The sequence below is a fragment of the Trichosurus vulpecula genome, chromosome 7, assembly GCF_011100635.1.
Source record: "Trichosurus vulpecula isolate mTriVul1 chromosome 7, mTriVul1.pri, whole genome shotgun sequence".
Taxonomy (NCBI): Eukaryota; Metazoa; Chordata; class Mammalia; order Diprotodontia; family Phalangeridae; genus Trichosurus; species Trichosurus vulpecula.
In genome coordinates this window covers 146,395,273-146,413,500 of record NC_050579.1, presented here as the reverse complement: position 1 = coordinate 146,413,500, position 18,228 = coordinate 146,395,273, and the positions used below count along the sequence as shown (strand labels likewise).

The 18,228-nt window shown below is 39.5% G+C and overlaps 1 protein-coding gene across 1 annotated transcript in view; it reads left to right on the top strand.

The window, feature by feature from the left end:
- SLC35F1 (solute carrier family 35 member F1) overlaps nucleotides 1-18,228 on the top strand; it is a 148,522-nt gene that overhangs the window by 59,203 nt on the left and 71,091 nt on the right. The window contains exon 4 of the mRNA XM_036768254.1: nucleotides 10,072-10,231. Coding sequence (XP_036624149.1) covers nucleotides 10,072-10,231 — 160 coding nt within the window. The remainder of the gene's footprint in view (nucleotides 1-10,071; nucleotides 10,232-18,228) is intronic.

Below are 18,228 nucleotides of genomic sequence, written 5' to 3'. Positions count from 1 at the left end.
TTTCAAATTTGCTCCCAGAGAAAGGGCCCATAAAAAGATCTGTCACCTTTAGAAGCAACAAGAGATTCACCAATTAGAAGCTGAAGATGGGAGCCCAGTGCCCACCTCCAATTCCCTGAATCACCTTCTCATTGTAACACCTCAGCTTAGGCCACTGACATATTGGGCTGGAGTTGGGAGGGGGGGAGGTGTGGGTGGAAGGTTCTTTTCTAGGAGTATAGCTAGAGGGCAGTGATAATGAGAAGTAGAAAGCAAGAGAAAGAGGTGTTTAAAAGGTAGAAAATTCAGTGAACACTGGAAAGGCAAGAGTAGGTCAATCCCTCATTATTCTGCACTAGACTGGGAGCAGGTGTTTCTGCGCTTTTTTTTTAAATAATGACACACAGGCTGGCAGCTTTCTCTGTGTAAGATTGACCTTATTCCTATGGATTTTGACTTCTATCTTCCAAAGATTCAGTATGAGTCAGGAAGACCTTCATTTGAGTCCTGCCTTTTACATGTACTAGCTGTGTGACCCTGGCAAAGTCATTTTACCTCTCTCACTCTCATCTGGAAAAATGTGCATAATAATAGCACCCCCCTGTATCGCCAAAGCAATATTCACAGTGGTTGCTATTGCTATGAATATGCTGGCGTGGTTCTGAATCACAAAATATAACAGACTCTCCAAATAGAAGACAGAAGCAAAACATTTATCTAGACACCAGAAAGCCAAATCCCAACACCAGTGAACCAAATCCATCATAGCAAAAAGAAGTTAAAACACATTACCACTACAGAGAGCAGCTCCATTCCCAAAGCCTTCCCACAAACAAACACTCACAAATCCTAGCTGACTCCTTGCCTGCATCCACTCTCTCCCACGGCTCTAACTATAGCTTCCTTCTGCGCCACCTTTTCCTGTTCCACTCCTTCAGCAAGCTACTCCCACCACATATGACTTAGGCTTCCACATGACTTAAGCAGGTCACATGGGCCTATTAATGGCTGGGAAGATCTTCAAATTAAGCAAAAATACATTATCAATACATTGAGATGAGGATCAATTGATATGAGGTAGAAAGAACTTCGCAAACTTTTAAGCACTATATAAATGTCAGCTAATACTATCAGAATAATACTATATATTAATTATTAATTAATATTATATATAATATATATATGTGTGTTATATAAGTAGTATTATCTAAGTTTTATAATATTTCTTTAGGCAAGTTAGGTATCCCAATAGAGAGAACACTGGACCTGGAGTCAGGAAAACAAGTTCCAATCCTAGCTGTGTGACCCTGAGCAAGCCACTTAACCCCTGCCTGCCTCAGTTTCCTCAACTATAAAATGGGAATAATGATAGCGCCTACTACTAGGGTTGTTGTGAGGAACAAATGAGATAGTTTTAAAGTTCTGTGCAAACTTTAAAATACTATTTGCATGCCAGCTATCATTATTACATGGTCATATATGCAGCTGGAGAAGGAAATGGCAAACCACTCCAGTATCTTTGCCAAGAAAATCCCAAACGAGGTCAACAAAGAGTCACGAATGAAATGACTGAAAAACAACAAATGTATGCAGAGTAAAGAACTTTAAGATATGTATCTCAGAGTAAATTTATTTCTGTATCTATATATTTCTGTATCTATATATAAATCTGAGTAAATTTCCTACTTCATATATATATATACATATCTGTAATATATACATGTATGTACACATGTATGTGTGTATGTGTGTATATTATATGTGGTACAAACATCTTATCCTATGAAACCAGGAAGATTTATTGCTTAAATGTGAAATGGAAGGCAATGTTGATTGTTTCCAACTGTTGCTTATTTCCAGTTTATCCTCTCTGTAGCTTATCTGTACATAGTTATTTTTTAGTTGTCTCCCCCATTAGACTGTGAGCTCTTTGACGGAAGGCACTGTCTTTTGCCTCTTTTTGTAACCTCTCACTCCAGGACCGGGACTTTTCCCACCGTACCACACAGCCTCCCTAGAATAGACAGTTAATGTTTGCTAGATTGGACTCTACTCATTTAACATAAAGAAACCTGGATGCAAAGAGATTCAGTCACCTGCTCATAGACACACAGCTAGTAAGCATTAGAGTTCAAATTTGAACATGGCTCATCACTTTAGACTCGGGGCTCCACATCATCCACCATGATGCCTTTCTAATGCCAAGAGAGGCTACCTTGTAATACCTGCCTCAGGGGCTGATGTGAAGACAACTACAAACCTGGAAACTCTCTAGAAAAGTGAGCTATCACTAAGCCAAAAAGATGCTCTCTAAATATAAGGATGATTGCATTTCATTGCTGTAATAAACCAGCGAATCTATGATCTCATTGATATGAGGATTCCATCTAACAATGCGGATGTAACCAGCTCCATCTTGTAGGACTCATGTACTTGTCATTCTGTAAATTCGTCACAGGGGATCCACCCAATAGGCCTGGGACCTTCCTTAAGTCCTGATATTGCAAAAATACCATTGGAGCCCACAGGCTGTCCACTGGTTATCCCTCCATCTTGTTATGTATGTATTCCACCCATCTCTGAAAGGCATATTATCAACATGAAGACGTAAGCTGATAATGTATCAATTTTGTAAACCAGCTTAAGAAACTTAACCCTCACATAAATGGATAGAGAGCCAGCCTTGGTGTTAAAAAAGATCTGGGCTCCAATCCTGCCTCTGACACATAACTGTCATCATAACCCTGTCCCCACAAGGTTCTCAAGGCCTCCAGGTAATTTTCTGGTGCTGTAAGTCTTTTCTAGGTGGCATTGTGGATAGACTTGGAGTCAAGAAGATTGCAGTACTGATTCTGCCTCAGACACTTGCTAGCTGGGTAATTCTGAGCCACCCGCTTCCATCTCAGGCTCAGTTTCCTTACCTATAAAATGGGGGTAATAGCCTCTACCTCATGGGGTTGTTGTGAGAATCAAATGAGATAATATATGTTAAAGCACTTTGCCAACTTTAAAGCATTTTATATCTACTGACGCTGAGATTCAGGGCACATACTGACCTTCAGTAGTGGTGAGAGATACTTTCTTGGAGAGGAGTAAAAAGATTTCCCTTTGGTAGGGTGCTGCCTGCCTAACATGTTTGTAAAGACAATCTAGCATCGTTATGGAGATTACCGATGGCTTTTTATGGCCACTTAAGCACGCAGAGCAATTTCTTCCTGTTAGCCTAGTGACCTTTATCCATCTCTTCAATGATTATAAGGCTTCAAAGTAAATGCTATTTTTATAACCCAGAGATATACTGTTGGAGTCAAAGAATTTCATCAAAACCTATTCAACCGACTCTATTTTGAAAGAATGCACAGTCACAGAATTAGAAAGATCTCTCGGTCCTATCTATACCTTAAAAAGAATACTTTCTACATCAGTAATAATAGCTATAATTTATACGGTGACTTATAAATATTATCTCATTTGATCCTCACAATAATCTTGAGAAGTAGGTGCTATTTTTATCCCCAGTTTTACAAGTGAGAAAATCAAGGCACCTGACTTGGCCAGGGTTACCTAGCCAGGAAGAATCTGAGGCTGGATTTGAACTCAGGTCTTCCTGCCTCCAGGCCCAGTGCTCTATCCACTACACCACCTTGCTCCCTAACCCAACAAATAATCATCTAGGCTCTACTTGAAAATCTCCCCTGATGAGGAACCCACTATCTACTCTCCTGAGAGAACTCATTCCCAGTTTAGAAAGCTCTTGATTGTTAGGAAGCCTTCCATGATAATTGAATAGAAATTCACCTCCATGCAGGTTCTACTCAATGCTCCCACTTCTGCCCTCTGAGGCCAAACAGAACAATTCTAAACCTTTTTTCACTCCATAGCTCATCAGATATTTGAAAGTTAAGAAGTTCCTCAAACAAAAATCCTGTTCTCAGATATCATCTTCTTTCTCAGTTTCTCACTTCCCATCTTCCTTTCTCTTCTGCCTTCACTTGACAGCAGTGGTAAAAACACTCAACATCCCTGTGGTCTTCAGTTTCTTGGCTAGGATTTCACAACCCTATCTGTAATATTTTCTGCTTTTATCATTAGTCTCCAGCAGCTAGGTGGCATAATGGACAGAGGTTCATCTTCCTGAGTTCAAATCTGGCCTCAGACAATTAGTGGCTGTGTGACCCTGGGCAAGTTACTTAACCCCGTTTGCCTCAGTTTCCTCATTTGGAAAATGAGCTGGTGAAGGAAATGGCCAAACGTTCTAGTATCTCTGCCAAACGGGGTCATGACGGATCAAACATGACTGAAACAACTAAGCAACGATAACAACAACAAAGTAGGCAGTGGCATCCAGTCTGACAAGTTGGGGAAGCCTCTCCATCGTACCCTGGCTACATGCCAAAAGAGTGAAAACAACAATACCAGTTACATAGCAATTTAAGGTTTGCAAAACACTTACGTTTATTAACTCATTTGATCCTCATAACCAAAATGAGTCATGCCAGATTCACCTCATTTCCTTTCTGGACATGTTACTTGACTTAAAGGGCCATCATGTGAAAGGTTGATTGGATGTGATACAGGCCCAAAGGGTAGACCTAGGAATGATGTGTGGAAGTTGCGAAAGCAGATCCTGATTTAATCTGGCGATAAATTTCCTAGTAATAAGTGTTTTCCCGAGGTAGAATGGTTTGCTTTAGCGTTCAGGAAAAATGAGTTCCCTATTGTTGGAGGTCCTTAAAGAGAGACTGGATGTCAAGTCCAGCTTCAAGGAGTAGTTGAACTGAGTGACCTCTTGTAACAACAATGTTACTAGCAGCTGCTGTGGAGGTGTAAGGTCAGTAACGCCAGCACACAGGAGGGCCGCTAAATAACACCAGCACACAGGAGGGCTGCTAGCGCAGGTTCTTTGATCTGTGTTTCTAAGGAAAGCAACTTAAAGGGGTTTACAATCTCACTTTAATTAAACTTACATATATCATTCACTTAGTTCAGGGGCAAAAGTCAGCACCCTGAACTTCAGAGAAAACACAAATAGAAATTACAAGCAGAAATTTTGTAAACAGAGCAAATAACACAAATCAGCAGACAGGGCTTCTGTCTGTCCATAGCAATACATACATAGTTACCAGAGAGGGAAGCACCAACATCTGGGTTTTCAAAGTGTGTGTGGGGGCGGGGGGGTGGCTCCTTAACAGCTATCCTGAGTCTTGTCTGGCCAAATCACATGACACTTTTCCAATGAGTGAGCCCCCAAGCAAAATGCTAACCTCTGAGTATATATACTACCATGTGACTCAAACTCTTGTGACTTAAGCAGGTCATCAAAGACACTTGATTCAACCAAAGGCAGTTGGTTGCCTTAGTGTTGAGAAGCACTCCAAAAGAAGAAACAGCAAAAAGTCCCACTTTGCTTGCCATTACACCTCTAAGCATACTTAAATCCATGATTCTTGGAGCCAATCTTGCCAAATCAGCATAGTACCGTGCACTAAGGAAGACTGAGATCCTGTACCAACCTGAACCAAGGAAACTATATACGGTTCAATATTTTTGCTAAAAATACTCAGTTACTAATTGTTATGCAATTCCCATGTACGCTAAGTGACAAAGTAGCCCGGTTAAGACATTCAGGGTAAGCCTGTCTAGCTCTCTCTGTACCCAGGAGGATGAAGGGCTAGAAACATAAAATCAGTTTTTTCTCCATCTGTTATTTTGTACCCATTTTTCTTGGCCTTGGAACATAATTAGATAGAAGCACAATACTTACTTGTACCCAGTTAAGCTTAGTGTGTTTATGCAAGGGGATAAAAGTAATGATGGCACAAAAATACATGATATAGAGATGTTATAAAAATAATTGTATGGTCATCAGGCATTGACCATACAAGATAACTCCTTACCTGCTATGAGTTTGCCACCTAAAACTATATTTACAGAGATGTTATAAGGATACACACACAAATGAGTGAGCATTGAGCAAATTCATATGTGATTTATATTATGGAAGCCTAAAGAGCCAAAGGGCTCCCTGATTAAATAATTGAGGCTAAAGGTGACTATGATATGGATGTAATTTGAAGAAGCATATGCTGATCTCCTTGGGAATTCAAAACACTGATTAAGCCTTTCATAATATGTTCTTCTCATCACCAGCATTCATCATTACTGTGATAAAAATTATTGTGATGTAGATATATCCAAGAACTGCATACTCAATCCTGGTCTCTTCAGAATAGAGCACTGGACCCAGAGTGAGGAAGAACTGAGTTCAAATCCAGCCTCAGCCACTTCCTAGCTATGTGACCCTTGGCCACTGTTGGCCTCAATTTCCTCATCTGTAAAACGGGGGTAATAATATCACCTAGCTCTCAGGGTTGTTGTGAGGATCAAATGAGATAATGTAAAGTTCTTAGCATAGTTCCTGGTGCATAGTAAGTGCTACATAAATGTTAGCTATTGTTATCTAGCCTAGCAGTATTTGATTTTACTTCTTCATTGTATGCCATAAATATCAAGTGTAATTGCTTGTAATTAAAGTTCTTTGACTGGTAGGGGAAAACCTATCAGTAAAGGGTTCTCCCTGCAGTCACTTGTAATAACAATAGAAGTGTCTCTGACCAAGTTTAAACAGAGTGAAGCCTGTTTCTTCCATAACATTATATGTAAGAAGCTACTTGTATCTATGTTTCCAGTATCCAGAGATATAAAAGTGTCCCTCAATGTGTCATTAATGACAGCCATTAAACTGTCCCATTGAACTATATGTCAAGTCCAAGAGAGTAGGGTTCTAGTTCAACAGAAAGTGATTGTGGAAAATGTAATGAAAAAGATGAGGTATGCTGCAAATAGGGAGTTCAAAGAGCCTAATTTGGATCAATTAATTGGTAAACACGGATTAAATGTCTACTACGTGCCAAGTACTGTGCTAAGAGACAAATGATAGTCCCTGCCCTCGAGGAGCTTACATCCTAGTAGAGTAAACCAGGAATAAAGTTGGGTTTATGCCACCAGCCAGCCTCTGTGTGACTTCAGACAGGTCCCTTCACCCCTCTGGGTCTCTGTTTCATTATCTTTAAAAAGAGATCAGACTAAATGATCTCTGGGTAGTAGAAGGCTGAAGTTGTGTTTATTCTTTTTTTTAATTTGTTTTTTTTTTTTAATTTTTAGTTTACAACATTCAGTTCCACAGGTTTTTCGATTCCAAATTTTCTCTCCCTCCCTCTCCTCCCCCCTCCCCACCCCAAGACAGTATGTAATCCAATGTAAGTTCTACATTTACCTTCACATTGAATTTATTTACATAATAGTCCAGGTGTAAAGAAGAATTATAACCAATGGAATGAATCATGAGAGAGGAGAAACGAAACCAAAAAAAGAAGGGGAGAAAAGAGAGCAAATAGTTTGCCTCAGTCTGCATTCAGAATCCATAATTCTTTCTCTGGATGTGCATAGTTTTTTTCCATCATGAGTCTTTTGGAGCTGTCTTTGAACCTTGTATTGATGAGAGGAGTCAAGCCTTTCCAAGTTAGTCCTTACAGATACCATGTGTCTGTAATCCTGTATAATGATCTCCTGGTTCTGCTCCCCTCACTCAGCATCAGTTCATATGAGTCTTTGCAAGTTGTGACGAAGTCCGTGTGTTCCTCATTTCTTATCGCACAATAGTATTCCATTACGTTCATATACCTCAGTTTGTTTAGCCATTCCCCAACTGATGAGCATCCCCTTGATTTCCACTTCTTTGCCACCACAAATAGAGCTGCTATAAATATTTTTGTACGTATGGGTCCATTTCCCACTTGTATGATCTCTTTGGGATACAGCCCTAGAAGTGGTATTGCTGGGTCAAAGGGTATGCACATTTTTATAGCCCTTTGGGCATAGCTCCAAATTGCTCTCCAGAATGATTGGATCAGTTCAGTTGTGTTTATTCTTTTTTCCTCTAAGGCTTTGTAAAATTTGAGGGTATCTTGTATACTTCAGAGGGAAGAACATCCAATGTACCACACACAAATGGCTATTGAATGAATGAATGAATGTGGTTGATAGTGATGGTGGTTACCAAAAAAGTTTATCTTTGGTCTATCTTTGTACAATACAGCAGGGATACAGACTTTTGGCTCCACGGCCTGAGATCTCCTTTAAAGATTTAACAAGATAATAAAAATGCCAATAGTGGTTCATGGATCTGAATATTTCCACTATGAAACACCATCACTTGGTATTTAAAAAACCAAAACACCAGCCATTTTATGCCCCCATCAATGATTCCCTACCAAGCATTGCTTTACCCATTAAAAGGGAGTGGGATCCAGTCCACATAGACAGGCATAATGGCAGTGTATTACCTCGTCTTGTGGGACCATTAACTGAACTTGCTAATTAACTATACTACAACCTCTCTTTATCAAGCATGATAGCTCCCACTCTTGGGTGCCCCCTATACCTCACATACCCAGGGTTCTGGCTTGTCCTTCAATCATCATAGCCCTTCTTTGCATTCATATAGCCCTAGGTCATGTCAGAGTGCTTTATCACCTACAATATCTCACAACACCCTGTGGAGTGAGTTAGTATTCTAGCTTTTCTTCCTCTTTTACAAGAGGGAAAACTGAGACAATGGATAGTTCAATGACCTGCATAAGTCTTAAAAGCACTGGTAGTAGAGGAGACATCGGAAATCCAGGATCCTGGAGTCTGGTCTTCTCTGCAGTGCCAGGAAGTTGGTGCATTTCAGGGCTGCTTTGGCTGGAAATAACATTCAGTTTCTTCTAATGGTACGTTGAGGCATACTTGGTCATTTACGTAAGTTTCTCAAGGCTGCAGGAAGCTAATATGCTGTTGGTGGTGCTATAAATTAAAAATTATATTAGAAAAGTGATTAAACTATGAAATTGAACAAAGAAACTATATAAGAAAAGTGATTAAACTTTGACTCAGAGGATCCTACTGTTGGTCACAGGGAAGTCAAACACATTCAAAGCAACATGCTTTTTGGTTGCAAAGAACTGGAAAAAAAGTGAGTGCTCAGTTGGGGAATGACTGACTAAACAGATTGTGGCATGTGAATATAATGGAATGTTATTGTCGCATAAGAATTAATATAGGTGAGGAAATTGGAGAAAATGGGAAGACTTATGAACCGATGCAGAGTGAAATGAAGTATCAGAATGACAATATACACAAGGACTACAATAATATAAATTATTATTGTGGTTGTTTGTCCTTCATATTCTCAAAGAGGACCAATAACATCACAAGGGTGATGTCTTGACTTGCCTGTGAATTGGATAAGAGGGGCAGAGCTGTGCAAAGTCATCAGCCTCACTCACTCCTCCAGAGTCATTGAAGTCCAGTGGCAAGACAAAGGTCAAGAGGACTAGCCATGGTGCAGGATGACCAAGAAAGGGTGACCTTGGCCTTTCTAAGTTAAAGTCTTTCCAAGGTCTTGGTTTGTCTGAGGCAACACCTATTCAATGATTGATGGCTGAGTGAGAGTTGAGACAAAAGATAAATGAAAGGAAACATCAAAGGAAGCCAAGTACCTTATAAGCCCCAGGTGGTGCAGAGAGCTAGACTTGGAGTCAGGAAGACCTGAGTTTAAATCTTGACTTAGACATTTCCTTAACTGTGAGACCCTGGCCAAATTATTTAACTTCTCTCAGGTTTAGTTCTCTCATCTGTAAAATGGAGACGAGAAGAGAACCTCCTTCAAAGTTCGTTGTGAGGATTGAAGTGTGTATGTGTGTGTATCGTATATATGTATATATGTGTGTATCATATGTATGTATGTGTGTATATACATATGTATGGGGGGAGGGGGAGAGAGAGAGCATTGTGCAAACCTCCAAGGACCATAGAAATGATAACTATTATCTTTACTAATTAATACTTTTATTTTCTCAGTCCTGAGTTCAGCGAAAGCCCCTTACATGTGACAAATGAATGTTTATTGATATACAGTGAATGTTTGTTGACAAAATCCAATTCTACTGAATTGTACAAACTTGTTAAGCATCTACTCTGAGCAAAGCACCAAACTGATGGTGAAATAGCAATATTTTATTCTTGCTCCTGTTCTTTCTCTCCAAACAGCTCTTGGACTGCTTTGTCATCCCAGTAGTGATACTCCTGTCCTGGTTCTTCCTGCTAATCCGATACAAGGCTGTGCACTTTGTTGGCATTGTGGTCTGCATTCTGGGAATGGGCTGCATGGCAGGAGCTGATGTTCTTATGGGAAGACAGCAAGGAGCAGGTAAATCCACGGAAGTTTCTTGCATTGATTTTCTAGATTCTTTGTGGCAAGGAGCCACAAAATTTACTTTTTCCATATTTCAAAGTGTTCAATTTTATCAGTCTGCACACTGACACAGATTATGACCCCCATTGACAGTCTTCGTGAGTTATTAGGGCCAAAAGTTCATCATCTGGTAGCAAATCTTCTGCTGGTGAACCTTTTTAAACTTAGCTAGACTGGGTCTTCAGAAGCCAGGCATAAAGCCAGGCACTTCATATATTCTAGGCCAGGGTGGGCAAATTGTGGCTCCTCAGGTCATATCTGGCATGTCATCTGTGTATAGGAGGCAGGCCAGATTTGGCCTGAGGGCCATAGTTCGCCAACCCCTACTGTAGGACTTTTCTCTTTGATAGGATCTTCCAGAGTTTATCTAATGCTGGCCGTTAGCCTTCCAGTCATTACCATGCCACCGTGAAGTATCAGAGTTAGGACTTTGGTAAAGGAACAAGTTTAAGGTTATCAACAAATGGACCTTGAGAATTTCCTCTTTTCAGTGGAAAAACAGCTGGAGTTTGGTGCAGTTGTTGAGTGACTTCAGGGCTCATTCAGTCTGTGTTTTAAAGGCCAGAGATGCAGAATTCTGTCTAGGTATGTAGCAACTACAGTCACAAACTTAGCATCTTCAATCCAAGGTCCTCCACTTGCAGGCTTGGCTACCTGTCATTTAAGCTTTTCAGTGATGCTGAAGGGAAGAGGAAGTGAGGACTTTTAAATTTGAAGTAAGAATCAGTGATTGGTCACTAGTTAGAGAGCCCTAGTCCACAGTATGATCTCAAAAGTAAAACCTTTATTAGTGGGAGTGCCATTTCTATAAAAAATTCCTTTAAAATATTTTATCCTAATATTACAAATAGGTCTGTTAGGAATATTTAAAAAAAAGATCCTCTTTGTTCAAGTGTGAGGAATGGGTTAAGAACAGAAGGTAAACCTTTCTCTAAGATTAGTAGTTAGGGAATCAGTCTGGGACTGTTCTTCCTCCTACATGAATGATTAAGTGTCAAAGTGGAAATGGATCTTTCTATAAAAACAGAAACCTAGTAAAATAAGTACCATGGATAAAGTCTGTTTATTCTGCTGGCAAAGTCACACCTATAGAATGAATCCTATCAGGCAGAGGGAGACTAGTGTGTGTTTTGGGCAGGATTATCAAGCTTTCTCTTCCCCCCCACCCCTTATCTATAGTCAATTAAGTTACCACAATAGGCTACCTTGGTTTGCATGTGGACACAGGCAGTATGTTTCCTATTTTATAAGTCTGGTCACCCTTGTGCAGTCTGTTTGAACAACTCAGACAATATTGTCTTTGCCTGAAATACTGCCATTGTTGGTCTAAAGTCACTATTTGGTTACACAATGATCATGGGATTATTGAATCATAGATTGAGAGCTGAAAGAGACCTTAGAGATCATCTAGTTTAGGGGTTCTTAGCATGAGTCTATTGATAGATTTCAGAGGCTTTATGAACACGGATGAAGAAAAAAATCACATCTTCATTTTCACTGACCCCTAACTGAAATTTTTATAAACATTATTCTGAGAAAGAGGCCATAGGTTTCATCAGACTGTGAAAGAGATGAATGACACAAAAAAAGGTTAGGCACCCTTGATCTAATCCAACTATCTCATTTTACAGAAGAAGAAACTGAGGCCCAGAGAAATCAAGTGACTCACTCAAGGTCATGTAGCTAGTAAGTTGCAAAGTTGGAATTTGAACCAAGAACTTTCTGCTGTTTCCTCTTGCACTCCAGTCTCTGAGGGCCAGCTTCTTGCTGGCCAGCAACATCTTCCCAAGGCCATCTTCCTTACCTTTAATTCAATCTCTTCCCATCTTTAATGGTAGCTTTCTCCCACTACCATACCCAGGTACTCTCTAATTCATCCCTTTCTACTGTGCCATGCTTATTCCCTGCCCTCAAGCGCCTGCTTCATTCTCTCTGTGACTGCATAAATACAATGGTCCTGTCTCAGCCACTGACCTGGGTGCCCAGAATCTCACCAAGAAGAGACCAGGATAGGATCCCTAAGGCTAGATGAAACTACCCTCAGGCTGAAGAGTGAAGGTCAATCAGTACAGCCAAATTAAAGTGTTAATTAATAATAACTATAATTTATATGGTGCTTTAAGGTTTGCAGTGTTCTTTACAGATATCATCCCCATGCCATAAGGTTAAACATGACTTGAATTTATTTCATTTAGTTACCTCCACTAATGGCATACAGTGTTTGCTGTTCCTCCATCTCTATATACCCAACAATTCTTTGTACCTCCCTTGCCTGGTTAAAGGAAGCATTAGCCGAGGTGCTCTGTTTTAAAAAGGAAAAAGCACGACGCATTTGGGAGCCATTCATAATAATCCTATTTGGAAACAATACAGACATGAGGAAACACATCCCACATCCCCAAGTGAGGCTTCAGCTGTCTGTTTATGGCAGAGACTACAATTGGTTTTATGACACATAAGAGAGGGGTTTTAGAAGAATACGAATCATCATTATGTTTTACCTTCTGTGGTACTGAAATGGTGCCATACCCAGTTGGCATTATTACAGGACATGCCCAAATCCAGGATCCCAAGAGCTCATGTTACACCAGAGTCTTGGTTGGCCAGTTTTCACTTTTCATGAAGGCATTCAAGAATGAAGGATGAACAACAACAACCTCCCCTGATCAAAACAGTTAGAAGCCCTGCTTGTGAGATGGAACCAGGCAACGTTTGATTTCAACCTAGCCTGAAGAGCTCATCACTCTTTCCCCTTCCCCCAGCCAATCTTAATCATAAAGCTCAAATTCCAAGCTGTCAGCATCTTTTTGGATAACTCCTTGAAAGATAATATTCAGCCTATTTGCCCTAAGGTAGACATTTGAGATGGTATGAATCATCTACTGTAAAGATAATAACCCAGACTTCATTAAATATAATCCAAGATGGATTTTGAGGAAAAGAGTGAGCTTGACAATCTATCTTATGCTGTTAAATCCAGGTCATCCCACTTTGGAGGTATTGGGAGTGATCTCTGGCAATTTGATAAGGATAGCGATCTATCAGAGATGGCTTCTTCTTTTTCTCAGCTCCAGAAAAGACCTTAATTCCACTTCATTGGAATGTCTTTATATTCAATAAAATTCAACCCAATCAACATTTATTAAATGTCTACTAGGTGCAAGGCATTATCTGCATGGAGGTCTTCTTAGAGTGACTTTTGCCCAAATAAAAGCTTTTCGTAGCATGAGTTACTCCTCATTCTGGAGAAAATTCTCAGAGCATAGAAGATGACATTTGTGCCCAAAGCATTACTTTTGATCGCTGACCTGATGAGTTTGACCTTGTTATGACAAAGAAGTTGAAGAGCTCCCTGAGTCCATAGGGCTATAGATATAGGGACCTCAGAAGCCCTAGTCTAACTACCTCATTTTACATGGAGGAAATTAAGGCTCAATGAAGTTTAAGTGATATGCCCAAGGTAACATTTGGAGTACAGAGCCAGGGGGAGCTTTTCAACCCTCATCCTCTGATTCCAGACTCGTGGCTCTTTCCAATGAACCACCATCTAAATCCACTTTGGAGGGCGTATTGCCTTGGAGGTTCAAGTCAGAACAAAGAAGGAAAGGTCATAATGGATGGGACTTGTCTAGCTCTTTGTATAAGAAAAAATTGTAACTTCTTGTTCGGCAAAGGAAGATTTTAGGTTCAGATACCTCCAGCCCTCTTTTAATTCACTTGAAAAGACTTTTTTGCTGTTGTCATAATTAAAAAAATAGGTGTCACTAATATGTGTATTTATCTCTGCACCTGGGCTCTGTGTGAAGTGCTTCTTGTCAGCAGTCTAGCCCAGAATCTCTATTTATTAGTGTTTGAGGAACAGACATTTATTAAAAGAAGCTGCTTCACATATTTTAAGTGTTTAGAGTTTGTAAATGACCTTAGCAAGACCCCCCCAAAATAGATTCCTGCTATTCTTTCATCTTGCTAAAATCAAAAGAAAACATGTGAGGCTATCAGAAAATAACAAAGCTAAGAGGAAAGTCAATCAACTGTTTATTAAGCATTTACTATGTCTCAGACACTGTGCTGAGGGTACTGAGGACACTCAGGATGCAAAGAAAGGCTCCCCGCCCCCAAAAAAGTCCCTGCCCTCAAGGAGTTTACATTCTAATCAGTGGGAGGAACAGGTACATGAACTGGTAAATACAAGATACCTATGGAAGGTAACCTTGGAGAGGAAGGCTGGGAAGACTTCGAAAGGCCTCCTGCAGAAGAGAGTTTTGAGCTGAGTCTTGAAAGAAGCCAACATATCTAAGAAAAGAAGGTCAGGAGGAAGAGACTTGAAGTGAAAAGATACAACTGGAATGTGTCATTTAAGGACTAGCAAGTATACCAGTATGGCTGAATTGTAGAGTAGATGGGAGGGCAGGAAAGTGTAAGAAAACTGGAGAGGCAAGAAGAGGGCAGATCGTGAAGGGCTTTAAATGCCAGACAACAAGTTTTTGTTTGCTTTGGGCTCAAGAAGGAAGACATTGAATTTTGTTTTAGATATGTTGAGTTTGAGATCCAGTTTGGGACATCCAGCTTGAAATGCCCAGTAGGAAGTTGATGGTATAGGGTTTTGGTTCAAGAGAGAGTCTAGGGCTGTGTATGTGTGCATGTGTATGTATATATATGTATATATATATATATATATGTATATATATATATATATGTATGTGTGTATATATATATGTATGTATGTATGTGTATATATATATATATATATTTCTGGGAGTCATTTACACAGAAATGATAATAAAATCCATGGAGTAAGTAAAATTAACAAGTGAAATAAAATAGAGGAAAAAAAAAGAAGAGGGCCCAGGACAGAGCCTTGGGGGACACCCACAGTTAGGAAAGGAGAATGAGAAAGGTAGGAAAAGAGAACCAAGAAACAGTAAAATCACATACAATATGAGAGAGAGAAGAAATAAGGATATAAGGGCAGTTAACCAATAGTGTCAAATACTAAGGATGAGGATTGAGAAAGGGCCATTACATCTGGAGATTAAAAGATCGTTAGTAACTTTGGATAGTGGCAGCTAGGTGGTTAAGTGAATAGCGTGCTGGGCCTGGAGTCAGAAAGACTCATCTCCCTGAGTTCAAATGTGGCCTCAGACATTTACTAGCTATGTGACCCTGGACAAGTTACTTAAGCCTGTTTGCCTCAGTTTCATCTTCTGTAAAATGAGCTGGAGAAATGGCAAATCACTCCAGCCAAGAAAACCTGAAAAGGGGTCACAAAGAGTCAGACATGACTGACACTAGTGAACAATAAAAAACTTTGTACAGATCAGTTTCAGTTGATGATGATGTTAGGAAGCCAGATTGAAGAGTTTTAGAAGGAAGTTTCAGAAGTCTGTGAGAGGACAGGAAGAACTTAGTAGAGATGGTTTTTCAAGTAGTTTAGCCAAGAGATATGGGAATATAGGTATCAGAGAAGGATCAAGTAAGAGTTCTTTTTGGTTTGGGGGCTTTGTTTTTCTTTTAGGGCAGCAGAAACATGAGCATGTTTGTGGGCCAGAGCCAGTAGATAGATAGAAACTGAAGATCAGAGAGAGATTGGGAATGATAGTGGAGGAAATCTAGAGTTGGAATTTTGCAACAAATTTTGATCAAAATAACTTGCTGTTACAAAAGGTATTTATTATCTTTCGACATAGTCTTTTTCACCAAAATGTTTTTTTTCCATTTTATTTTTCAATTATGAAGATTTTAAACATCCATTCTTTGAGTGTTCATTAGATATACTTATTTTCCCCCCTCTTCCTTTAAGTTAAAAAGAATTCAACTGATCACCATATGGGGTGTGGTCATGAGCCAAAGCATTAGATATGTTGATTATAAATATCTGATTGATAAATCATGAGTGCAAGATGCCCAATTTTCCAAAATTTGTTGACAAATCCAAAAGCTTCTCATAGATGCCTTTATCATAAAACACTATCCCACAGGGTTCAACTTGATGAGCACATTTCACTTAAGTTTTGCCAGTAGAAGGCCTCCCAGCACATTGAAGGCTCAATCAAACCACCATCTACTGGAGGAAACCTTTTCTGATTCCCCCATTGCTTAGTTCTCTCTTTTTCCTCAGGTTTTTTTTAAAACTTATCTATATATACTCCAAGCCCACTGGAAAAAAATGTAAAATCTTTGGGGGCTGAAAATGCTTTCTTTTGGCCATGTATCCCCAGCCCAGTGCCTTTCCTACGGTAAATGCTTTTTAAAAAATATTTATTGGACTCATCCTCACCATGTGGTCTTTGATTATATATTTATGATTATGAGGGACAAATTTTGTCCCTCAAAAAATGGTGCATCACTTTTCTGAAACTTGTCAAAGAAGATCATATCTAAATTAATTGGTACCCAAATCTCAAAAACTTATTACCAACCAAAAACTCTGACGGATAGTCATGATAAGAAATATATAGATCAGGAAACTGGGGAGAAGCAGGGAAAACAAATATAGTTCTGGATTTTTAGCCAGAAAGGGAGCTTAAAGGTTACCCAATCCAATTCTCTCATTTAAGAGGTTGTGTCCCTCACCCCCACTACATAATAATAGCTAACATTTTTGTCACACTTTAAGGATTATCAAACACTGTACATACATTGTATCATTCAATTTTCACCCCAACCATGCGAGCTTGGTAATACAATCCTTGATATTCCCATTTTATCAATAAGGAAATTGAGACAAAGTACCTTTGTCCAGTATCACAAGCTTAGTAAATGAAAGACCAGAGTCTTAAACTCCCATCTTATGACTTCATATCCAGAGCTATTTGCACCATGCCGTGCTGTTTCTCTTAGCAGTCTGCCATATACATTACAGGAGGATCATTAATTTCCAAAGAATTCAAATTTAATAAAATGCACAACAAAAAGCCACTCTTGAAATCAATTTAATTTTTGATGAGCCAGAAGACATTTCAGAATCTTGCAAGGACGTGAGGTCATTGTGATGAACTTCAATTATCTTTGTATTAATAAAGTGCTGATCACTAGAGTTTTCAGTTAATAGAATTCCTAGATAACAGAGAGTTCACAGTGCCTTTTTCAAAATTGGGCATTAAAATAAACCAAAGGTCAATGAAACCATATGATCTGTTTTCAGAATTTTTAAAAGAAAGATTGGAACTCCCATCCTATAAAAATAAACTTAGGTGATAATTTAACTTTTCTGCAAAATGTAGTTAAATCTTTGAATTTGCCAAATGTCATTTTATAGCTAAAGGCAAAAAAAAGTTAGCTGGTGTACATGAGATTTCATCAGACATCCCAAGGCTAGCAATTATAGCACTGTTTCTTCTTAACAAGTATTTGTATATATGTTCTTAAAAGCACGATCTTCTGGACCCCCCCAGAGAGAATCACAAGTAAGAGCCAGAACCCATGGAATCCTATACCAAATATATCCTTCAAAATGATCCCTTGAGGCTTATTTCCACGATGTTGCCATTGCTCAGGACAGGTATGCAGTTCTTTCAGATTTATAAGCTATGCGAGAATATAAAAGAGATGGAGAGAGGCCACAGGAATGGAAAGGTTACCTGCCTGCTGAGAATTCTGCCTATAGCCTGCTGCTCTGATTGTATGTTCTGTCTTTCTCCTGGAATTTCTATTTATATAACTGCCAGATCTCCCTGGGGATAACCATCTGCCTACCTGGACCACTACCTCTTGTTTGCTGCCAGACCCCTGCTGCCATCTGTACCACCAAACTGCTGGAAATTCCAACCATTCTCCAGATAACAGAGAATATTTCTGAGTCTACCCACCTACTTATCTTAGCTTCCTTCCTCCACTTGCTGCTGAGACCTGCCCCAATTTCCTGTCTCAACTCAGCAAGACTGTCTAGTTTCTAGTTCCCAGACAGCTCCCGTCTAGCCAGTCCTGCCAACCACTAAGCCCCAATACTGACA